The sequence below is a fragment of the Charadrius vociferus genome, unplaced genomic scaffold (genome assembly GCF_000708025.1).
Source record: "Charadrius vociferus isolate BGI_N301 unplaced genomic scaffold, ASM70802v2 scaffold436, whole genome shotgun sequence".
In the NCBI taxonomy this organism is placed as follows: Eukaryota; Metazoa; Chordata; class Aves; order Charadriiformes; family Charadriidae; genus Charadrius; species Charadrius vociferus.
The window spans coordinates 5,956,473-5,981,824 of NW_009649187.1; the positions used below are offsets into that span (position 1 = coordinate 5,956,473).

General features: G+C 43.7%; 1 protein-coding gene across 1 annotated transcript in view; it reads right to left on the reverse strand.

Annotated features, from left to right (window-relative positions):
• Nucleotides 1-25,352, reverse strand: part of SORBS1 (sorbin and SH3 domain containing 1) — a 59,685-nt gene that overhangs the window by 7,819 nt on the left and 26,514 nt on the right. The window contains exons 12-24 of the mRNA XM_009888755.1: nt 24,658-24,741; nt 20,634-20,699; nt 19,966-20,067; nt 18,579-18,628; nt 15,455-15,630; nt 11,507-11,592; nt 9,728-9,895; nt 8,260-8,306; nt 6,423-6,537; nt 6,190-6,315; nt 4,972-5,166; nt 2,363-3,094; nt 940-1,056 (exon numbers count right to left, since the gene is read on the reverse strand). Coding sequence (XP_009887057.1) covers nt 940-1,056; nt 2,363-3,094; nt 4,972-5,166; nt 6,190-6,315; nt 6,423-6,537; nt 8,260-8,306; nt 9,728-9,895; nt 11,507-11,592; nt 15,455-15,630; nt 18,579-18,628; nt 19,966-20,067; nt 20,634-20,699; nt 24,658-24,741 — 2,064 coding nt within the window. The remainder of the gene's footprint in view (nt 1-939; nt 1,057-2,362; nt 3,095-4,971; nt 5,167-6,189; nt 6,316-6,422; nt 6,538-8,259; nt 8,307-9,727; nt 9,896-11,506; nt 11,593-15,454; nt 15,631-18,578; nt 18,629-19,965; nt 20,068-20,633; nt 20,700-24,657; nt 24,742-25,352) is intronic.

The following is a 25,352-nucleotide window of genomic DNA, read 5'->3' on the forward strand; positions in this document are numbered from 1 at the left end:
TTTCCCTAAATGTGGCTCTTTGCTCCTGCTCTTTTGAATCTCATGCATCTCGCTCTCATAAACCGATCAAGAAAATAAGTAACATTGGCAACTACTTCCCACACTCACCCTACATGAGCAGCCTGCCTGGTTCACTCATCAAGCCAAAGATTGCTTCCCCAATACCCATCACTACAAACTCAGTCCAGTTTTTGTTATTTGTGAGCTTTCTGTTTCAAATATTGCCATCTTGTGGAAGCTGCCCGGAAGGACTGCTGAGACACCAGCACCTGCAGGCACTGCGCATTCCTGGACCCTGGATGTCCCCACCACACAGTGCTGAGGCTGAGCTGGTTATGCTGCACAGACCCTACTGCACCCCTCTTTAAAGACGTTTGTAGCTCTCAGCAATGGAGCTGAGAAACTCTGAAACCTACCCAAGATGGCTGGAACAGGTCCCCGACACTGTGGATACCAAGTTGTGTATGCCTTACCCCCAGCCCTGAGACACTTAGACCCTAAATCCTGATCTCAGGTGGTTAAACAAAACCTGAACCAAAGTATCTCACGCTACATCACTTGAGCTAACAAGGCCACCGATACCGCCTCATAACACAATTGAGCTGTAGGAACTCAAGGTCAGAACTAAATAAGCCCGGGGTTAATCCTTTGGAGGAACAGAAAATCAAATCCTCAGCTGGTACAAACTGGCAAAAACCCAGACTTGAGCTATGTGGATTTGCACCAGCTGAAGATTTTGCCCATACCTGCCCTTCTGCACAGCCTGGAAGTAATTTCAAATCTTGTGGGTTATTTTTTAAATAAAAATTCTGAATTAAATGACAGGAGAAACATCTTACCTGTGGAATGAATGAAAGGCTAAACAAGCATTTGACACAACAATGGCATGGCATGGAAACAACTCTAAGTAATGGAGGAGTAATCAGCAAAGATGATTACCTGTGGCTTATTGACTCTGCGTGTAAGTCTGGGAGGTGGCTGTGTTGTGACAGTAGAGGAAGAGAGGGCATAGGAAGAGAGAGGAGCAGATGAAGAGAATGCTTTTGAGTCTGCAGTCTTTTGAAGGAAAGAAAAGTTGGTCAGCTTGGCATACACTTTCTTATCACAATCACTGCTAGTGATAAGAGCAGCTACTATCCAGTAAATTTGATGCACACACAGCAAACGTAACTGCATGCAAGGGCAAGTGCAGTTTCTAGTTGGTTTGTCAGAGCTGACCACCTCGTTCTCTTTTAAACATGCAGGTTATGCCTGTAAAAAATGCTACTAAAAATATATCCAGATGGTAAACAACACAGTCTTTATGCAGCTTTCAATTCACTTCTGGTAATGATTCAAGCAGAAATCAAACAATTTGTCATAAGATTTCCCAGTGTGAAATGTATAATTTTAGAAACCCTAGTTCCTCATTATTTAATGTTGGCAGATGGAGTATGTCATGGAGGCTATTGCAGCGCATCCAAGATGTATTTATAATGCTATGACTTTGAGCTCTCCAAACTTCCACCCTTATACAACGTAGCATGGGGGTGCTGTAATGTATTTTGTCTGGCTGTAGCAAACAATGGGCCCCAAGTCAACTGAGAGCTGCAAAGTAAGGCAGATCTCCTACACCAAGACTGGGGGCAGAAGATATGTTGTAGAAGCTACTGGAGGGTTCCCCCGCGTTCCCTTTCATTGTAACATACAGCTACATATAGCTAAAACCCCTTGGGGAAAAATATTACTAGGTCCAATTCTCATTTGTGGCTAGGAACTTTCACTTCGTTTTGGAAATGCAAAGGTAATAAATTCCACTCAACGCAGAGATAACAATCAAGCCTCCCTGACTTAGTCACGCACATCCTAGACTAAGGTTTACTAAACCACAGTCTCCAGGATCAACAGGGGACAACTTTTGTGATGCTAGGAGCCAGGCTGACATTTACAAGGCTTTTTAGTCCTTGGCTTTAGGAGGAACAAATAATTCCTATCACCAAAGATGATCCATTGCACACTGGAAAATCTCTGAATAGCAAGGAATTGCCTGTATTCTACACAGTGAGGCATATGGGCATGAGGCCTACGTGATACTTTCATCTGACACATCTGGTAATAGCCGCTATCTGGGACAATCACCTCATTAGACATGACCAATTGAGTCAGTCCTGTGTTATTATCTATTACAAAATAATTTTCATTACACTGCTCCTGAGCCCTCTTCTAAAACCTTTTGATCTGCTATCCAGTGAATGCCACTAGTGACCCCTGGAAGAAGGTCTTAAGATCATCAAAATGACGTGTGGCAGCAGAGCAACACAAACCTCATACACCAGTTAAAATCAGGGATTCAGAGCAGCACACACACATGCAGGAGAAGTACCTTCTTTTCCCCGCTTTGAAACTTTCCCAAATCACCTTTCCTCACGCCTCTTTTCTCTGTTTTACCTCCCTGCACAATAGCCATTAGCTCCTGACACAACTGGTTGTCCTCAGAGGAACCAACAGGTCTCTTTTCAGGGCTCGCACGTATGTCTAGTTGGGACGGTTTCAGGCAGCGCTCGACAGAGATCTTGGGACCAGCATGAGCACCCTGCTCAGGGTTGCTGCTGCCCTCTCTAGTCTTTTGGAGCCAGGCTTGGCTGCTTGGAGCAGCTTGACGCTGCTCTGCGAGGACGCTTTCCGGGCTCTCCACTGCCCAACGAGGGGTGTTTGAGTAGCTCACGCTGGGAGAAGGGGAGCCAACAAACTTTTCTTCGCTTTGCGGAGTGGCCTGACAGAAACTGCGAGCGGAGGACTGAGGTCTGGATGAGTAAGAGGGCAATGGGGATTTAATGGACCTGGGAGTTGAGGAGCCAGAGGGATGAGAATGGTGGAGGCTGACCGTGGGGGAAGGGCTGGCTGCAGCAGAAGGCGAGAGATAGTCAGTGTGAGAGAGGGAGGCTTCAGGCGGAGGAGGCAATGGAGGAGTTATGGCAGGAGTGGTGCTAGGAGACACTCCCACAGTCAGAGCAATCCACTCAGATGTGACCGCCTGCACCTCTGGAGATAAGGCGCGGCGTGCGAAAGGCAAAGGCGGAGGAGTTGGTGTATGGAGCAGCTCAGAGCTGGGAGACTTGAAGGAGACAAAAGCAGGAGAGAAAAAGAAAGAAATGAACAAAAGAATAGTAGAGGAAAATACAAAACGACTGAGCAAAAGTAAATGGAGAGCGAGCGAGCGCAGAGAGGAGCAGATCTGTGACCAAGCATGGTGCACAAGTTTTCCACAGACAGATCCACAGCTACTCCAACCAGAGTCCCATCTGTATCTGTGCTGCAGCCCCTTCTCCAGCCTTTGCCAGAATCCCAGACACAAAACATCTTGTGGAAGATCTTAGACTTCACACCATATGCCCTAAGTCCCTCAGGGAGCAGGTGAAGTCCCTGTCCATGATGGCAGCATGCAGCATTTGATTGGCCTGGCACTAATAGCTGGGGTCCCAGCAACTCCCACTGTGGACCCAGCTGGAATTCACTGCTGCAATGAATTTTTACTTTATCCAACTCTAGCATGAGCAATGACTACTCCTCAAGAAAATTGTATTGCTGAAGCTGTGGAAGAGAAAGGGATCAAAAAAGCCAGCTGGGGCTATTTGGTCTTTAGGTGATTAAAGTAGGCCCTTGTTTATAAAGGCAGAACACACAACTGAGTTCTGCCCTTAGCTATTACCACCAGTGACATCAGAGAGATCAGCTGCTGATCAGAGAGCTTCTCAGTCCTCTGCCAAGTTAGGCAAAAAAGTAAGGGAGAGAATTGATTTACTAGTGGAGGAATCAAAAGAATAGCAAAGGAAACCAAAAAAGGGTGGAGACAATCCCTTCCATCAAAGGGAGGAGCTTGCAGAGGGCTGGTGGCAGACAGGCCACAGCTATGGAGAAACTGCCAAGCTCAAACAGGAAAGCTCAGCTGAGGTCCACTTTGACAAGCAACAAGTCTTTCCTCTTTACACTGGCTAAGAATATAAACACTCCTTTTAGGGAAGATCCAGAGAGAGGCATGAGCCACTGCAGCCTTTCCCATTTGTTCTGTACTGTATATCCCTTCCTCCCAAGCCCAATTCTCCACTTTTGTTCCTTGAAGTCTTGACCTCAGAATCACCTTGCTTCGGTCCTGTGGGTGAGAGGGAGAAGCACTAGAACCTCATGGCTGTGACCCAGACATGTATGCTGCGTATGCTGACCTTCAAGCATGAGTATTTGCAGGATGAGAGCAAAACAAAGGGATTCAGAGACTCACTGCCTCCCTGATACATCTTCCATGGCAAACGTTCTGGGCTCCTCATACAATTACCTGCTGCCATTCTGATTTCTAGTTTGAACTGCAGTATGGTTTATAGTGAATGTGTGAATTCATGGAAGATCTCAGACTGGCCTGCTCTCAAAGCCTGAGTTCATTTGGTACCAATTTCAAATAATACAGGCCACTCTCCTGACCTTGTCTCCCAAAACCTTGGTTGCGAGCTGTAACATTTAGGAGTAACTATACAGCTTGATTCAAGCTAACTGGGATCAACATAACTCCTACAGACTACAACAAGCTGTGATGCCCTTTTAATAGTCAAAATAAAAAATTCACTCATCACAGTGAAGTTCTGTAAAGTGTAAATACACACTCAGGAGGAGCTGGATCACCAATTCATTCCGTCTCTGGCAGTGAAATTTATTCAGATGGCTGTGAACTGTAGCCCTTTCAACCTGGCCTGAATTCAAGGTACAGATCAGAGAGGAAAAGCTGAGTCTCCAAATCCCCAAATGACCCGTTCATTAACCTTTGTGCTAAATGAAACATCACCTTTTCCTGCAGTTGCAGCATACTGCAGGGAGCACATGGCTTTTACTGGGCAAAACACTAGTCTTAGCTACAGCTTTTTTCAGCTATTGCTTCTTGCACAGCAATGGCAACATCCCTCTGTTCTGCAAGGTGTTGTGACTGGCTGCATCTAGTCCATATACCTGTGGTGAAGCTGTCATGCTGCGGTTAGGGGAGAGGGACATTGGTGGGTCAGGATAGTCGATGGCATTCTTGACCACTGGCCGTTTGAGCACCTCCACGTAAGTGACAGGGAAGATGCCTTGGCGATTGGTGCCAGAGATTTTTCCTTCATACCAATTCTCATCCACTCGCCGAATCAACGTGATCCTTTCACCCTATGAGAAGGAACAGTAACGTAGTCCTGACTTTAACATATTTCATCATTCCAAAACAGATTACATTTTCAATCTTGCTGCAGCTGACTTAAAACAATCAGTCGCTCTCAGCCTCCCCTGTCTCCCAGTTATGTGTTCCTAACCCTAACCTCTGGGTGGGAATGATATTCTTCAGAGAAGGAGGAAATGCAGATCTTCTGATGCTGACTTGGGCTGTCTGCAGACTCAGTTATGCTCACTTCACATTTTCAAGACCCTACTTGCTAAAGCCCATAAAAATAATGGAAACCAGCAGCTTCAGGCTGGCCATGAGACTCTCAAGGGTACGAGGTGCACAGGGAGTACACAGCTCTGCAGTTTAAACTAGGTCTCTCTATGCTCTCTCCTGTTTTGCTGACAAATGAAGTGACTTCCAGAACCTTAACATAAACTGCAAGCCCCACCTTCATGTATAATTAAAAGAGAAGACAGACAAGATCTAATCTGAGCATCAAAAGAGAAAGCTGGCTGACTTTGCTCTGACCAGCCATTACACAACCCATTCCTATCCCTTCACTCTGCAGAGTCAGGTCTAGGCAGTCACTTCAATACCACAGAACCTTGCTTGCCAGTGCTCAATGATTTGGCTTCTAGTATGAAGGAAGGTGAATCCCGTTTCCTTCTTTTCTGTATCACCATTCTCATGTGACTCTATGCATCTCCACTGAAGAGGATCAGACTGGAGACATGTCACCAATTATCTAATTTGCCTTGAAGAGCTAGGCTTCCAGCACTTGTGCTCAAAGTATCTTCTCAGCTAGCCCTAGGGAGGCAATTGGCACTTCTTGATTCAGCCTACCTACAACGCTCACTGCAATGCACTACATAATGACTATGGAGTAAAACCACGGGTGATAAGAAGGAATCCTTCCTGAATAAGGAGTTCATCTTATTGGAGCTTTCATTTGGAAACTGCAGGTTACTAGTGTTAAAGAACTTCATCATTTGTCTGGATTCAATTAATCAGCACAACAAAAGTCCTACCTTTCTGAAGGACATTTCCACTTGGGTATCCCCATTGAAGTTGAACTTAGCAATAGCATCTCCATATTCCAATACTTGCAATGGCGATGGCTTTTTAGGCTGAGCTTTCTCAGCTGGTGGGAGGAGCTAGAATGAACAAACAGAATCAAATGAGTCACATACAAAAAGGCCACAAACTGGTCACTGGCCAAAAGGGAGTGGGAAAAGAGAACACCTGCAAGGAAAGCAGCTACCTCTATGTATGATCGTGGGAAGATGCCAACTCTGCCGTGGTGTTCGCCTTCATACCAGTTCTGGTCAATCTGCTTGTAAATGTAAACAATATCTCCTTTTTGCAGAGGAAGTTCCCTGTTAACAACACAAGCACTCCATCAGAACTTCACTGGGGAACAGACATTTTCTTTTGCTGTCCAGCAACCCCTAGGTATCAAGGTCTGCATCAGCCCCGTTGATACAAATCATGCTATAACCAAAGTGAAAACTACATGTTGAGAATTACCCTGTTCATATCATGATGTTCAGGGACTCTCTTGCTCTTTGGGCATCCTCTCAAAAGGCTGGCCTATGAGGACCCTACGAACCACACATCCTCCAGCAGCAACGGGGTCAAGCTCAAGCAAAACGTGCCACTGACTGCTTTGCATGTCAGACATGGTGAGCAGCGCTCAATTCCTGTTTTGAAACAGGTCACATCACAAGTCCCTTCCAAAGAGACACATGATTTTAATAGAAGCTGGTTTGCTGATTAGGTGAACCCCCTCACATCCCAGTGTTGATCCTGCAACAATTACACTTCTGGTCAGCTCGTGGTTGTGCAACCACTGATCTCACCTGGGCTAACAACTGGGATTTCAATCTACAGTTTTCAGTGCTAAAATGATGAATGTCTGCAGCTTGAGGAACTCCCACTGCAGCAACTTGTACTAGGCTCATAAACCTACTACTTGGGTCCCCACGGGAAAACAGCCAACCCAGTCTTTCCTAACACGATCTTCAGAAGCTCTCCTTTACTTTTGTCGGGCACCCTGATATGTTCTGCTCAAGGGACACAACAGTTACACCTTACATCTGCCTCAGTTTTATTACAGGTGCTGAGGAGATGCTTTGTAAATCCTTACAAATCATCACCTATAGAACATATAACAAAATATTCTCAGGACACTAGCACCTGAGAAGAAAAACAGGTCCTTCACTGAATTCTGTTCTTCTTTCTTCCCTCCCTAGCAATGTTAAAATGAGAGCTGCTCCAGGCTCGTGCAGAGGGAAAGGCCTTCCAGGCCTCTTCATAGAAGCATTCCCCAAAAACAATGAGTAGCGCTGTGTGATTCACTTGAGGGACCACAACAGGGCTCAGAGGTGCAACAAGGCCACCAGAAATATCCGCCGGTGAATCCGCAGATACCAGGGGAGCAGTGACTGGTCTGTACCACTACAGGTCCTGAAATTGGGAAAATCCTCAGTCAAGGGCCCACCTACATGCTTAAAGACAGGTATCTGTTTAAGTCCCTTGCTGACTTTGAGCTATGCTTAGCACAGTGAACAGGAGGCTGCTGTTCTGCATATCTATGTTCTTCTGACCATCTTTATGGCATATTTACACAGCAAGCTACTAACACAGTTCTTCCAGCTCCTAAACTGGAGCACAGCCAGGGATGTCACACAGGGGAATCCCTTCCATCTCTAGCACAAAGGCAGTGACAGAGCTGCTGCCAAAAGGTCTCACCCAGCTGTCCTGCTTACAAGGTACGAGCAGAAACATCAGCCAAAGCACTCTCCTGTGGCTCCACCCACCCTCAGAGCAGAGCACTTACTTGTTCCAGTGAAGAATGCAGGTTTGCCCCAAAAATCACATGGGATACAGGTGCGCTGAGAAAGACGACATTTTCCTAAAGGTCTTTTAGAGGCTACGACCTGCAAGATTCATATTACTTTTCCCTGCCTTACAATGGACACGTTAGCTTTGAACTGCTGGAAAGACACCCCCAAAACATGAATCCAATTGCACAACACTTCATAAATGCTGCATCCTAGGGGAGAAAGCAGAGGAAGACTATTCAAGGATGTACTCACTTTAACGTCTGTGCTTTAAAGTCAAACTTGGCTCTAGCAGGTCTCATCTAGAGATAAAAAAAAATAATAAATATCAACACATTAAAATAATAATTAGGTTTTCAACCCTCTTCTGAGGAAAAGCACCCAAACTCTTCTATAGCTAACATTAGTCTGGGGAAGAAAGTGAATGCAGGTATTCTGCTACAAGCTTGTGTGCAACTGGTACAATCCAAATATGCTGGATGGGTCTTTGCCACCAGGGCAAAAAGTGCCAACTTCTGGTCTAACAGTAATTAGCAGCTCTACAGGAAATGGATTTAACAGCAGTAAACTTTTAAATGTGACAAAGCCTGTTGAATGAAAGCTGCTCCAGTAACTACAGTTACTGGGGCTCTGGGACCAAATTTCCCTTGACATGTGAATGGAAAAGCAAAATTTACTAGCTGGGAAAAAGCCAGTAGGATTTTATTTGATGTGGCTCTTATTGATTATTACCTGGCCCTGCTGAATCCTGCAATGTGACCCATGTACTCTGTATGAATTGGTAGGAAAGAGACAAAGGCGAGGAGGAAATATTAATAAATTAAGCACATGTCTAAAAAAATGTCTTCAGTGCCTATAAAGCCAAAGAGGACGTTGACAGCAGGCCTAGGCTTTAAAGCTTGATTTACTTGGCTGAACGGCCACAAAACATTCAGACAATTTTCAAGTCATTTTGATAATAGAGCATAAAATAAGAAGTAGCCACACTCAGGTGGCACCAGACCATTTGAAAGTACGTAAAAGGCAGATAAGGGTACTCCATCCCACACAGTGACCACCTCACCCACCGCCACAGTGCAACACCTCTGGGGAGACAGAGCTGCTGTCAAGAGCCCCAGAAGCAATCCCTAAGGCAGGAAAAGGCATTTGGCCAGGACACCTGGACTACCAGCCAGCCCTTGGAAAAGTACCTTGGGCTCATGGGAAAACCGTCTACCTCCTCCTTTGTCTCTTTCAGAAAGACTGACCAGGTCATACGCAGAGAAACATGCTGAGACTTTTTCCGAATTGTTTCTAAAGAACATTAAGCATCTTTCAAGAGGAGAAGAAACAATCTATATCTAAGAAAAAACTATGAGACAGTCACATGAAGTTTCTAAGCATAAGGCACAGACAAGAAGACAATGTAGCAATATGATGCAAAAGATGTAGAATGCCTTTGATTCACTAAAAGTAGCTGATATTTAAAGGCATGCATCACAGATGTGCACCAGCAATTCTCAGCAGGCATGCTTTAATATATGCAGCTTGGTATAGAGATATCAATTAATTTACCAGGCACAAGAGTCAAAGCAGATCTAAATGAAGCCAGAATGGGAAAGGGGAAGGTGGAAAAAAAAACAAACGACATTCTCTGAAGAGCTAATGTCGGCCTAAAGCACAACATTGTGAGAGGCGAATATTGCTTTGGGTCAAGCAGCAGACTGAGGTAACTAAAACAGACCTCTGACCCAGATTTCCTCTTTGCTGTATCGTCTACATTTAGGAGGTCCCCAAATCGCTCATTAGTGATAAACTGATGGTGCGTTGGAATAACCCCTGTGTGCCTTCTAGCTGCAATATCAGCTTCTTCTTGCTCACGTTTAAGCCGTCTCTGGTCCTCTAAAAGTTTCTGCCATAAAATTGCATAAAATGGGCAGTAAATCATCTAGTTAAAGGCGTTCAAAAGCTGCCATAAATGTGACTCAAATAAAATTTCTGAGGTCCCAGCAAATGGCCAGGATTTTACAGTCCAACATAAAATACTGATTCTACTAACTACACAATACCCTTTCATTTTGCAAGCACAGAAAATACATCACCAATACGGCATAACCAAAATCCAGCTCATACAGAGGATCTGATCCAGAGCTGATGGAAGTCAACGAGGAGTTTTTCTAAGTTTTGGCTGGGTCCTGGGAAGACTGCTGATACTGCAGAGGGCTGATCCAAACTCCCTTCAAACAACAGGAGTTTCTTTCATTGACTTCCAAGAGACCTGAATCAGCCCCACAGGTATGTTCCGAGGCACCAAACTCCCCTGAGCTTTGCAAGGAGCTTGGGACAGTGCCTAACCACCTTCATGTATCAGGTTCTCCCATTCTTCCTTTGGGCTTATGTAATACACTTTGTAAAATAAAATAAACCCCCAAGACTTATTTTGGACTACTGAAGTCTCTGGCACGCTAATGGAAACACGCATTCTTGAGTACCTGAGTAGAAGGATTCTTCTACCTTTTGAGGCTGACTAAGGCTGAAGAGTTCAGCTCTGTGCTAAGGCATTTGAAGCCAGCAGGTCTTAGTGAATTCAGTTTTGCTTTTACATTACTTTTTCTGCTGGATTTTGGAAGGGGATTACTGACTGTTTCATGGAGAAGACAGCAAAAATACATATTTCACATGTGAATTAAAAGCAGGCTTTACCATATTTCCAAGCACACAAACATTATTTGAACTCAGAAAGTTAACACTAAAAATACAACTTTTTATATTCCTTTCCAGGCAGTGAAAATTAACAGCTTCCTGGAAAGCGATGACTTTATAATTTTTTTAACTCAGCTTGAATATAGTCAGCACTGAAAAGTCTATGTGACTGTACTGTTATTTTGGCTTGTCCCAGTGTTTCCCAACCATTTCAAAAAGGACTGCTACATTCTGTCGTCAACAACTTGAGACATCATAAAGGATTCAAGTTTGCACTGGGAGGAAACTTCACACTTTCGCATAACTTAAAATATCCTACATTTGCTGTTCAAAACCTGAGGATCCCCACAAGAAAAATACTGTTCTCACCAGTTTGATTAATACTGATTCAAGTGGCTTGCTTGGAGAACAATAAAACCTTAACTCACTCATAGAATAACCATTTCATCTTTATCTGTGAGTACGCAGCTGTTGTACCACATCTCACACACATCTCCAACCTTTTTTCATTCTTTAAAGCCCACATATATCATTTCATGTAATTGATAAGAACTATCAGGTTCATTTTAAATAAAAGCTAAACTGGAATACATATTATACATTAAATCAGTGGCAGAGGTAGCATTAAAATTAAAACACACTAGGTTCCAGCTTGTTGCTCTAACTTACAATATACAGAGCCACAGCCACACAAGCTGTCCTTATATAAGGCTGAATACTGTATTTCTTGTATGTGGAGCTGCTACAACTGTTATTAGACCATAAAGGTATTTAAGACATTAAGACATATTAAGGTATTTAAGACATATTAAGACATTACCTCTTTATCGTCATGCCGTCTGCGGATAATTTCTTCTGGAGTTTCCATGTAATCAACTGGTGCAAAATGCCTTGGTGATTCTGAATCTACTTCAAAACAACATAAGGAGGTTAAAATACAGATGGATTTATCTAGCATGACCAGAAAGGAAAAAAATAGGTATTTTTAAATAATTTGTTTCCATTAGGACAGTAAGGATTCTCAATTGCCATTCACCAAATTGCCAATCAGATGTTGATAATTTATCCATTTTCATTTTTTTCCCTTTTGGGCTGTACTTGTGAACAAAGATCCAAAAACAGGGCGAAAATAACAGTACAGGAAAGAGTAAAGACATAGAAGGACTTTGTGAAGAAAAGACTTGCTGCCATCAAAGTATCATTTGGCATTTTACTGTTGAGAAAAGTTTAATGCACACACACGCACGCACACACACAACTAGACCTTGAGAAACTGCTCCTTAAAGCAAATCATCTGGGTTTGTTTTATATTTCCATGTGTGCAAATGATACAGGACTAGAAACATCTCATGTTGAGGTTCTTGTATCCCCGAAGTTGCTTGGGAGACAAACTGAACCCGATGTGATTAGAAAGGCAGCGGAAATCGTTTCTCAGAAGTGCAGCTGTTAACAAGTCCTGAACAAAAATGCTCAGCAAGACACGCAAAGGACGTTAGACACACTAGGGGAAAAAAACAGAGAGAGTCAGGGGATGCAAAGGTAGGGGGTAAAAATGCAAGGGTTGTGGAAGGGGAGGAGAAAGGAAAGCAATACGACAGATGAAGGGACACTGGTAAAGAACACAAAAAGCCACCTCCTAGGTACGTCCCAAGTTCACTTTGCGGGTTGTTGTTTGTGTCCAGGCTGTGACAGAGGGCATATGGAACAGGGTTCCCATTGTTTAAGGAGTCAGGAGTGTCAGCCCGGCCCATGAAGCTATCTCGGCTAGATCCCATGGTGGGGAAGTAGCTAAGCCTCTCCAAAATGTCAAAGGAAGACAGGCGCCTGGGGGCTAGAGGCCTGCTTCTGGAGCATAGCTGGTGCTGGGAGCGGTGACTCTTGTCTCCTACGCTCCCCTGCAGCTGTATGGGGTCATCTGGGTTCTCAGGGCTGGGCACTACCGGGCTTCCCGGGCAGTCTGGGGGTGGAGTCCTGCAGGATTTGTGCTGGAAGGGCTTTTTCAATCGGAAGGGTAGTGGGCTCATTAGGTAGACGTTTCTGGGGAGCACGTGTCTGTCCCCATAGACATCCCCTTTGGAATCAGGGTTCCTGGAAGCCTGCTGCTGCTCATGCCTTCGAATGGTGGTGAACCTGGTGTAGGAAGCTGGGCATGCGCCTTTGCATCTGTTGATTTTATGCTTCTGAGGCCCATTGAGGTTGCTGCTGCTGCTGCCGCCGCTGTCATTGGATGCATTTGAGAGGAGATCCATCTCATCTGTGCAAGCTGAAAGCGTGTCCATAGGGATGGCATCACTGACATCCGACGCAGTGTCCTCCACGTTGCTGCAGGAGTGGGAGGATTTATCTGCCAAGCTGGCAGCATCTTTCTCTTCTTGGTGTGCTTTTGGCAAATCCAAAAGAAACTCTGCAGAGTAGGCAGAACTCAGACAAGTTTTAGACTGGAGAGAAGTGGTGAATTTGGTTTGTCCAGTGGAAAAGTCAAGCGAGGGCATTGATCGGGATCTCTGGATCAGTTGCTCAAAGGCACTGATACGGGATGAAACGGTGTGTTTGGGGATCTGCTCTGAATCCTCTCGATTAAGGCTGTGCTCCATCCTGTCCTTTGCTTCATTCTCAAACTGAGATGCAATATCCCTCACGCTGCAGGAGGAGACTGTGCCTAAATTGATCCTGGACCGGTTGATCTGGTGCATGTCTTTGTACAGCATTGTAAACTCCATCCCCCTCTTCCTGGAGGCAGAGAGCAGGTAACCTTTCCTAGAATTGGTGCCATACTCCTGCAGGCTCATGGTACTGCCAGATTTGATGGCATACTCCTGCTTCGACTTCATCAACATGTTTTCTATGCTTTCCCCTATGTCTACCATGAAAGCCTTTTTATTATCGAACAAAGCAATGGAGCTACGAAGGTTTTCGCAGCTTTGAGCTTTCTCATGAGACAGCAGGATACCCTTCTTGTCCTGAACAAGAGCAGCTGGAGCTGCTAGTTTGGGTTTGAATTTAGAAGGGAGGATTTCAGTAATGCAGGCTTTTGCAGCTGATAAGGGCTTCTTATGTTTACATGCGTGACCTAACATACCGGTATGACTAGCGTTAAAGGTTCGGCTATTAACTGAAGAGGGTGCAGTCATATGAGCATTCCCACCTTTACGATCCACTGGTAAGCATGCAGAACAAAATAAATACAACCTGTTAGCTTAAGTGCTAGAAAGCTATTAAGAAAGGAGAAAGAACATGCTTGGATTTCATAAAATGCGCTTTAAAGAAACAAAGTTCCAAAACAAAGAAAAGCAGGAAGAAACTGCACAACAAGCCACGTTTACAGGAGTAGATGAAGTGCTGCTAAAATCTCTAAAATTAGAGGCTTGTCCAGAAGCAGATCTGGAGCACTTTGAAGGTATCCTCCTAAAAAGTGCTAAGCATCACCAGCTTCCAGGGAAGCTGTGGCACCATGGAAAAGGGCAGCTGAACCCTGGGCAGGATCAGGGTGTCAGCCAGAATGCAGAGGCACTACCATTGCAAAAAATGGCTTAATACCAGGCCTGTAATCACACCTGCTATGGTCTCACCACAGTGCTTGCCAAACAATTTATTCCTGGGAGGGAGAAGACAATCAGCAGCTGACTGCACGAACACAAGCAGGCCACATCAGCTGGCCTTGCCCAAGAGCTGCCTACTTAGAGATTCCCCATACTAGGAATAAGCTGAGTGTCCTTCAGACAATGTGGTTGGCCATGTTTGCTTTAACAATCAAGGAGTCAGATCAGGACATTATTTTTTTTTTTTTAAAGACAGATCCAGTCTGGGTTCAGCTTAGACTGCAGTTTTTAGGTCTGTTTCTGATTTGAGTTCAAACTCAAATGTCAAAATAACCATGCGAGTTCAATTGCAGTTTGGGGAACAGTAACTGTTTGAACAGATTTTTTTGTTCAGATCCAGTTTGACTCCCTGCCCTACAGGCATGACATAATGCTGAAAAACAGCTGGAAGACGGAGACAGAGAGAGACCTTTTTGGTGTGATGTACTATTTTTAGGGAGAGCAGTTCAGAAACCCAATGCATTCCTTCCCCAGTCCTCTCCCCATCTCAATCCATTTTTAGGTTGAAGTTGGCTCAGAGATACATTCCCCAATAAAACTCCCTGATGGGAGTCAGGCTCTTCCTTGTCCTAATCTTCTAGTGAGCCCACGATGGAGGGAGGAACGGGGAGGAGAGGAGATGCAGTGGGTCTCTGCTGCCTCACTGTCTCAGAGCCCGCAGGGCATTGCTGGTTCACAGTGTCACATGCATTCTCTGCACACCCCTTGCAGGCAGGAGGCTGTGGAGCACACAGCGCCAGCTACACCAGGGTAGCCAGGCCAGCAGAGATGGTGTGGCCTGCTGAGATACCGCAGCAGGAAGAGCAGAAAAGGCAGGAAAGGGCTCTAGCATGGCAAGGCAGTGGGAGCGGATGGACAGCAAGGCCAGCCTGAACAGCCTCAAGGAAGAACATGAGGGTGTGGGGTGCGGCTGATCAGGGTGCTGGGTGGAGGGACCTGGTCCCTGCTGGGAAAAGGAACCTGGATCAGGTAAAGGGATCATGAAAAATATTGGCCAGTGTAGTCTAAGAGAAAAACGGAGCGAAAACTGGGGATGGCAAAGAAGAAGGATAGAGAAAACCTCAATTGGCTTGAATGGGACTCTCAACTCTGCAGCATTTTGCCCCATATCACCTGGCTTTTGAGACTCTGTGCGGAACGGGGAAGAGGTTAGTGCCCTGACCACCTACCTTTTGTGGAAGCAGAGCTAGAAGGTCGCTTGAGACCACTCAGCCCCTGGAATGGAATATCTCCACCTTCCAGCACGCTCTTGTAAATCTGCCTTTCATTCTCCAAGCCAGCAGGGTCCCCCAGTGCTGGTTCTGACTCCCTCTTCACTGCATGGTAGTTGGGTGAATATGTGGAGCTGGAAAACACAAAAAAGGGGGAGGGACACCAGTAGGTCACTTCTGTTTGCTGAGAGCTTCATGCAAAGCAAGAGAAAACCACACTTGTGAACCCAGGATAGACTGTGCCTGAAGAACCCGTGCTGAAGGAAGAGGTTATGAATACATTGCGATAATGTTCTAGGTTTGGCACTACCATAGCATTCTCCACCTGAGGGAACTCTCCCCGTTCAGTCCCTCAGAAAACAGGCAGCAGGAAAGCACTCCTCCTTTATTTTACAGATGAGACACAGAGTCACAGAGCAGATGCATGATTTCTTTGCAGACACAAAGAAATTCATTGGCTAGCTAGAAGTAGCACAAATATCTTCCAGCTCCTAGTCCTCTCTCCTTGAACGCTAGCCGTGCCTGTCCGCTACTTACAAAGCACAGCTGCTCAGTTCATCACAACCAGTTCAGCCTCCCAGTTAACACTATAGTTCAAGACTCCTAGAGCACTTTCTCAAATCCATCAGTGAGGGACCATGCAGAGAAGCAATAGTACGGGGCTATAGACAGTACTATTTTAAATGCCCAGGAAATTCCCAGATGTGCAACTCTTCTGCTCAGCTTTGCTCCAGACTTCCACTACAATGAATGAAAAAACCTGGACTCTAGGTCTTCCGTGCAGATATATAAAAACAATGCTGTTAAAATGAGTACAATTTTAATTTCTTAAGCCTTTACAGAATGGACATTTATTACAAATCCCTTTCCTCAGTCACAAATCTAAGCACAAGTATGCCCCCACATCTGATTTCTAGATTTCACTGTTTTCTCTCTAAAAAAAAAATAACTGACAATGCCATGTTATAAATGGCCTTTCCAGGCACAAAAGACTTACTAAGCAATCAGGCAGACACTGTTTTCCTAAAACCTAAGCTCATCTGGTACCAGTCCTTGTGCTCAACCACGATCTTCAGAATAAGATGCAGTCTCACACAAAGATATCCTGGGGCCAAAGCATGACCGCTGGAAAGTTTTAAAAAATATTTTTAAAAAAGTGCATTTGCCTATTCATGGAAACATTTTGAAAGCTGTTTTACATCCTGATGTCCAGGAGTGACTCGGAGTTATGTGAGTGTGGAAATGCTTGTGGTTACATCTGCTTGTTGTGGATAAATTTGTACCCATGTCTGTTTATTTTGGGCAGACGCTGAACTTCTGGGGTAAGGAGAAAGCTTTCAAGCACATCAGAGGACTGGCCACGGAGCTGGAATTACACAATGTCTGTTTCACAAAGAAGATTTTAGTTTCTGCACAAGGAAAATCAGGTCACACATGGTCCCATAAATTACTTTCTGGAGTAAAAGCTCGTGAAAAGCTGCACGAAAGAGAAATGAAATACTGTCACTTTCCCAACCTGGGCAATGCTCAAACAGACCCATAGCTATAGAGTTGTTGTGTCTTATGGGGGTTATCCCAGTGCCTCTCTTTGTCAGGTTCCCGAGGAAGACCTGCCAGTTGCTGCAGGGAATAATGACTGCCCTGAGGTTCCTCACCTGGGAGGTAAAAGCATTTTATCCTACTTGTTAAAAACCAAAGGGTTAAAATTATTCTTATTTGGGAATACACCTGGGGGAGATAGAGGAGGCATTTGGCAGAGTCCCTTTACCAGTTGCTCCCTCATTAGGGCCAGCATGCAGTACTGTGAGGGCCAAGGCAGTCTACAAGATCAGAATCAGGTGAATGGAAGGAAGAGCAACACTGCAAAAAAGACAATAAACTCCAGGTATCTTTTCTGTCTGCTCTCTAAGGGCAGGGAAGAATGTGCAATGCCACTGTGCCTCACATATTTCCCATTCCCAGCCTACTCAGGTTGCTTGTCCTCCACAGGCTCAGATCCTGGCACTCCGGCATGCTTTGAGTGGCATCGGAAAGGGCACAGGCACTGCTGCTGTAGGCAGAAACCTTACCAGTTTTCAGCAAATATAAGCTATTCTTTTATGCTAACATCCAAGATTTCAATTTATTTTACTGCTCTCTTCCTACCAAAACAAAACTAAACAGTCATAGGAGCAACCAACAAAATGCAGCAGTGTGTGAGTTTCCCAGCAGAAGGGAACTGAGTTGAAAGTAGTACAGGAGACCTCTAAGGCAGCCCCAGAGGGGTGGTGAACACACGTGATTATTAATGGGCCTCTGGAGAAGAGCATGCTTTTCCTAACAAACCATCCCCACAGATGGGATCCGTGTGCCTATGGACAATGTTAAGTACTCAGTCCAATTGCAAAGAGCAGCAGTTTGAGTAGGAGCTGGCTCCACAGCTCAAGTAACTCAGCACAGCTCAGCATCTTGCTCTGGACTTTTTTTTTTTTCCTTGTGTTCCTCTTCTAAAACTAAACAGCTCCATGTACAACTCATTTAGACAAAATATACTGTTTATTACATATTCCTGCAGAAAAGCAGTGCCACATTAGATCTTTGAGAAATATCATACCTGCTACCACTGTTCCCTTCCTGGAAGCTGGAAAATTATTGCCTTCCATCAACAGCACCCTTTTGATCTGGTGTGCATAACTGGGAACATCTAATAAGAGCCAATCTATCATACATGTGTAACAGAAACAAACTTTGTTTATTTCATACATGAAGTTACAGTCAATTTGCAAACTTCAGCAAGATAGAATTAAAGGTCTGGGGTTTTTTTTTGTTTTTTTGTTTTTTTTTAAAGTCACTGCCTACCACAATCAGCAATTCTTATCCAGACAATGAAATCACTCATGTAATCACTTCAAAATTCATTCAAGATCAAAGAGCAGATATTGTACCTGGACTCATCTAAAGCACATGTATAATTCTCATGGTACATACATTCATCTATACCCATCACCAAAAAAGAAAGCCAACCCATTTCCAACACCCTAAACACTGTCCTACATGTCCCTAGATTGTAAAAGAGACATCAAAAAGCAATTGGAAAACTTACTAGGAAGAATGGTCTGTGGAAGTTTCCAGAGGAGTAACACCTGATGTATTCTGCAAAAGTCCAAACAAAGGAGTCATTGATACACGCTTACATGCGAGGAGAAAGAAAAAGGCTTGCTTAAGTAATTTTCCACCTATTGCTTGAATATTAGCCTTTATGAGAGATTGAGGTTTAAGTCTATATGCAATTTAAGCTGTCAATGTCTTTGCAGAAAAGCGACAATTTTCCTGAGTTCCTTCAGGGCAGTGACAGGTTTTTAGCACAGCCGATGCCTTTTCACAGCGCCTATTCTTTTGTCCGCAAATGAGTCATTGTGAATAAAGCCAAAAGCAAGAAGAGATAACCAGCTGGGCCATGACCAGGAGACACATGCTCATAATTATTTCCCCAAGCTTTTCCCCCAACCGGTCACTGCCCGCCTTTGCTTTAAAGGTATATTACATTTCTGCAGCGCAATACATTCCTCAGCGTTCAAAAAATTACCAAAGCACTAACAAGAAAAGCAACATTTCAGTTCAGTTTCCTTACTTAAGAGAAGCAATGCCAGCTGCACAGGTTCAATAGCAAAAGCCAGTCCTTATCCGCTTGCTTTAAATCCATCTAATATTTCCTAGGCACGTTATTTAAAAAATTGAAGGCAATTTTAGAAGAAATGCTCTATTTTGTGTCCCCTCATCTATCTGAGGATTCCTATGTAGGAAGAAAAAGCAAATCTTGGGTTTGAAAAAGCAGCTTTTTCAAGTCCTGGTGAAATGCCGCAGCTTCAAAAAAAAAAAAATCAACAGAAAAAAAACGGAAAAAATGGCGTGTTACCAAATTAATCTATCATTTCATGGTTCAGGTCCTGCAGAGCCTCAAAACAGCAGCAGCAGCTGACCTGCCCTACAAGGCCATGGCAAGGTGCAGCGTAAGGAAAATTGGGTAAAAACTCTTGGGAATATCCAAATCTTGGGTAGGCGTGAGCTCCTAGCAGAGAGCAGGGCTTGTATGAAGGGAGGGTAGATGGCAACACGCTTGAAAGGCACGAGATGATGACGTGACGCCAACCAAGAATTTTAAGCTGATTGCTGCTGCCTATTCATGTGAAAAATAGAGAGGGTTTTTTTGCAGACACTGAACTCAAAACCCTAAAGGAGGATGGGGTGGGGGTGGGGGGCAGCTGAAAGGGAATGGGGGAGAGAGGAAATCACTGTATCTGAAATGGATTTCAAGCCGGATTCTCAGCATCACGTTCTATTATTTCTGACAGCGACACAGCAAGCCATGCAGTCAGAACGGTCAGAACCATTATTTATCCCAACCTCATTTAATAATCATCCAGCAGTGAATAGATTAGAGCAGAGAGTTTGGAAACAGGGATTGGCAGCATGAAAAGAATAGGAAATACCTTCTGTGGCTTTTTATGTGGCGCTTTATAAAGCTTCTCCATTTTTTCTAAATCTGCCTCTAACTCAGTCTGGTAGAGGTAGAGGTCTTTTTCTAGATCAGTCTGGTTAAAGAAGGAGAAGAAGAATGGGAAAATAATGCTTAGGGTTAGGGGAAACCAAAGGAATGTTAATTTTGAAAAAAAAAAAGCGAGCCTTTTTAATTGAAAAGAGACAAAGATAGTATGGACAATACACAGAATTTCACTAGTAATTAATCATTTTTCAATCATTACAGAGGAAATAGTTATAGGCATTTAACATTCAAAATTAAGAGATGCACAGGCCTCCTAGAATCTAATTCTACAAACCATAAAGTTATAAAACCCACCTGTAAAAAAAAAAAAAGAAAAGATACTGTAACAATATGCAATATTGTTAGTATAATTATCATTGCAAGTCAAGATAGCAAAACCACCACTCTAAGTTATGGCTGATTATGCTTTAAGAATTGTTTATTAAATCAGTTTACTAGCTACTTAATTGTTAGGCTGATGCGCTCAAGCCCAATTAAAAAAAAATCACTCACAAGCACACAAAACCCAAGCAATGCTACAAAGAAAAAAAAAGAGAAAAAATCACATACATACGCACTAGATGCTGTAGTACAACGTACATGAGACACAATTACCTTTCTATCCTCTCTAGTAAGGATAGAGCAATCTCCAGGAGTATAATCCCAAATCTTTTTTGGAGGCTGATGGAAAGCAGAGGAAGGAAATGAGGAAATGAAGATAAGGAAAGACATCACAGAGAAATGGAAACTGGATTAGAACAGAAGGGGAATACAATAGGGGATTTGCATCAACACTGAAAAGAAATTAAAAAAAAAAACCCTACAACAGAGAAAGAGAGATAGAAAGAGGGATAAATCTGCTATAGCACAAATATCAAGAGATCACAGGAGGCAAAACGGAGCATACATGCAGTCTGGGAGGGGCTGTTTTCAGTAGTGTTTGAGGGAATTTTTATTTTTGCAAGGTGTTCTAAGGGATTTTGGACTCTCTAGAGGGAGCCCACAGCTGGTGGTTAAAGCATTCTTAACATAAAACCAAAACAAAATAGGGGAAAAAAAACCACACAGTCATAAAAAGCATGTGTTTTGCTCATTCTTCTTTTCAAAAGGAAAGGGTAAAACAAGGGCCTTAAATAAAGAAATTTTTAAACATTTTATAAAAATAAAAAATCTTTCCCACCCCCACCAGACTATGAATACATACCATGTGAGCAAATGGCTGAATTTCCAGTGGTGGCATTGTGGGGCAATGAGAATGCAGAGTTGTTATTTTTTATTTCGCTAGGTTGGGGGAGTTTGGTTTGTGAGGGTTTTTGGCGGAGAGAGTGGGACACGTGGAACTTTGGGAACTAGTTATTTAAAAATGAACCTATAGGTGAAGGCACCAATTTCAAAATAGGATTTTCTTGTTTGGATGCACATGTAAATATCAGGGAGGATTACTCAAAGTGAAAGACCTTTGTCCTGACACTCCTATCCAAATAACGCCAGGCTGATATCCTCTTTTCACCAGATATGCACCTCTCACTGAAATGCTCAGAGTCCTTGTTCTTAGTTTGTGAAATCAAAATACGTTTGCTCTATTTCCAAACAAAAATACCCTCTGTTAGTTGGGAAGCATCATCCTACGTGTCCATACTGACTTCTGTGACTAGATTGTCTCTGAGCCACTGACAGGGAATCTCCCAATGTCAGTCCATCAAAGGTGAGACTGAGCTACAGCACTTGTGTCTTGGTCCAAACGCCTTTAAGTTTCTAGGCTGCCTGGATCTGTAGCTTGAATCCAGCCCACGTCTACATTCGGACAGCGACTGTGTGGACTGCCAACACTGTAAATATCTATTTCTTATCCATCAGATCAGCAGCTGCAGGTAGGTAGATGGTACTGCAAAGAGTTAGGTTTGAGATTTGGAGGGAGGAACTGGAGGGAAGGAGGTGAGAAGGCAGGACATGCACACCTTTCTCCATCCCCCCCCCTGCTTCTCCGTTTATAGCAAAGAGTGTCAGGAAGGGCTGGGAGAAAGTGCCTGTGTGTGATCCCACAGTCACCATGGAAGACAACTGAGCTCTAGACTGACTGAATGTCAAGTTTTGTGGATGGGCTCCACGGAGCTGTGGAGCCATAGGTCAGGAGAAACAAAGCGTGTGGGGATTTAGTCTCAGCAACACACTGAAAAAGCATCCATACTGCAGACACTGATCTACCTGTCTGCAGGGCACGTGCCTGTCCATGGAACTGCCTAGAAATGCATCTGGGATGCTGGTCCAGCAGATGTCACTTCAGCTACCCTAGGAAGCACATGTGCTTTCCTCAATGGGGAAAGCCCCGTCCTAGTCATTCTGGTGTGTCTGGAGAGCAACACCCACAGGCTCACAAGAACCCTGTGCTCCCTTTTACCAAGGATTTTCCTGCCCACATTATATAGCTGCAAATAAAGTCAGAAAGCCAGGGGAAATTATCCTGTAGAAGTATGCATTATCTCCAGCACTGGAAAAAAGAAGCCTGGGACAAACAGAGAATCTTTGAAAATCCCAGGTAGCGGTGTCAATTAAAACACCCTGATTAGGCATGGGGCTTAGCCACTAACAAAAATCTGGTCCTCATGTGACCCGAGTAAGCAAAGCTACATAGAGCATGCTTTTCTGGCTCTGGTCATGAAGCTTAGAGGGAGCTTTGCTGAATTTCTGTTAGGTTCCAGAGCAGGTAGACATAAAAGTCTGAGATGACATCCTCAATTCAAGTGCCTGATGTAATGCCAAAGCACTATGTACACAGTACCACATTCATGGGTTGGCATAGTTGTCAGGGAGCATACTTACATGGCTTTGGAGCTAGAGCAAGTTGACATGGGATACCATTTCAAGGCAAGCTGTAAGAAAGCAGCCCTTAGCAACAGTGCCCTAAGCAAGGTGGAGAACTTATCACCAGAACAGATGATCTGCTGAAGAAGAGATGGATTGCTGGTGTAGCCCGAGATGGCCTCTTCTGAAGTAAGGCCAAGGCTGCATGACTAAAAGCACTAACACACACTTCTAAGGAACAGATACACCCTCACTTCTAGAAAGGCCTGAGGGTACAAATGCTCTTTCTCTGACACATTTTCCATTAACTTACACTAACTCGAAGGACCGTAGAGATGACACACCTTCGTTCATTGTGAAGGCATACGGCTATTAATTACATGGCAGCAAAGAGAAGCAGGTTTCTTCTCACTTTGCGGAACTCTTAAACCATAATAATTTGTGGGGGGTTAAACCCTTAGACTAACATCACTTGAAAGCCTCAGTGAGGTGGGATTTACCTGACTTCTACTGCCTAAAAGTTATGGGGTCTCATCTCAAACACTGTTGACACTCCTTCTTTAGATTCAGATGGAAGGTCCATAGCTATAAAACATAGTTTCCTATGACAGAACAGACTACGCAGCAGCTGTACGTGTCTGGTTTTCAGTAAAAATTACACTAGTTTTATGACAAGATCAGACTGGGCACCCAACCTCAGGCAGCTACATTCCCTGGAGAGGAATTTTGTCACTTCTGACAGAACAGAACAAAGACTAGATTTAAAGAAAACCTGCCCTCTGGTGTCCATGTGCAATTGCCTCTGAAGCCAGTAATGAACCTTAAAATGTATTTCAGGTCTTTTGTATGTGCAGGGAAATCTCAGCAGCACTCAAAAGTGGTGTGCATGGGTATTTGACAATTGACCTCAAGGAGAAAGGAGAAACAACCGCTATCCTATCAGCCTCTCACTATGTAGATGTAAGAGGCTGATACTGACCCTGTGGTGCAGTAAGAGTAGCTTATTAAACAGTATTTAATAACAAAGTTAATAATGTTTAATCAGTAAGAACCAGGCCACAGAATGCTTTAAAGTCACATTCTTTCCAGTAGCCATGACCACTGATGTGTTCCCTCCATCAAAATGTCCTTTGTCCTATTGAATAATTAAGCTTTGCTTCATCTTTTTCCAGTGGGAAATCAAGGGTGGTTTGTTTTTTTTTCCCTCCCCATACATTAGGAACACAACTCCATTTGAAAAGAAAGCACACTGTTCTCGGACTCCTTTGGTTTCAGGGAATGGCAAGGGCTATTCAACACAGACTGCTGCACCCCTTTTAGGCAATGGGCTGCTACATGCGTATGGAAATGAGCAGGAAACAGGGTCATGATCTGTTTATGGATAGCTGGAAATTACTGACCTACAGTTTACAAGGCAAGGCCAGGAATAAACGAATGATTCTCCTCGACTTAAAGCTACCTATCAGCCATCCTAGATCTTATTAGGCAGAGGGAGCATAAGGGCTTTGAATAAGGACTTTCAATAAATGAGAACAAGGCATTACTTCTAACATTAACAACAAAAACGCAGTTTGAACTACGGTGTGTGAGAAAATATTGCCTTGTTGATACATACGCTGGAAAGTGGGGAATGTTTGTAAATGGCTTCAAAATACTTAATGTGGTCACAGAACAGCTGCTGTACCAGGATGTCGTTATGAACAATCACATTTGTAAATGAGTAAGGCAGCTGTTCCAGGTTTAGGGCCTAGCAAAGAGATGTGACAATCTTTTTTTTTTTTTAAAAAAAAAAAAAAGGCAGGTTGACTTCATTGGTCAGTGCAACTATCAAACTTACCGGTTTCCCAAACTCCAATTCCGAAAAGAATTTATACCAAGGTTCATTCTTTAAATCTATCTCTTCTGGGCTTATATCCCGAGTCTAAAGGAGTTGGTGATAGGGGAATGGAAGAAAGAGAAGGATAACATTATGCAAAGAATACACGGAAAGGGACTGTTAGAGATGCAGATCCCACGGTTTCCATTCTAAAATGTAGATATTTAGCTTTATAATTTGGAATTTCTATAGCACCTCTCTCACAAAGGCCATGAACTGCTTTGCAAACACCAGTTAAGCCTAATGGCATCACTGTGAGCAACATGAATATGAATGAATTGCATTTTACAGATCAGGAGACCCACACAGAGAGAGATTATGCAGCTTGCCCAGAGTCACAGGGACACTCAATGGAAGAGCTGGGAGTCAACCAGTCCTACTGTCAGACACGTCCATTGAGTCCAAAGCTGCATGTAAAAAATAATTTAATCTTCATTTGGTTAAAAAATGGATTCAGTGAGACCCAAAATCAAATACTGCATCTTTAACAGCACATGAATATGTGAGAAACCCTGTTCTATACACTGCAAACAGAGTGAAAGGTGGTTTTCTAAATCAAAGGAGACAAGTCAGAGAGAGCGCATCCCTGAAAAATCTCTGAAGGGACGGATAGAGAGACAATATTACTTGTTTCTTCACAAATAAATGTGAGAGAA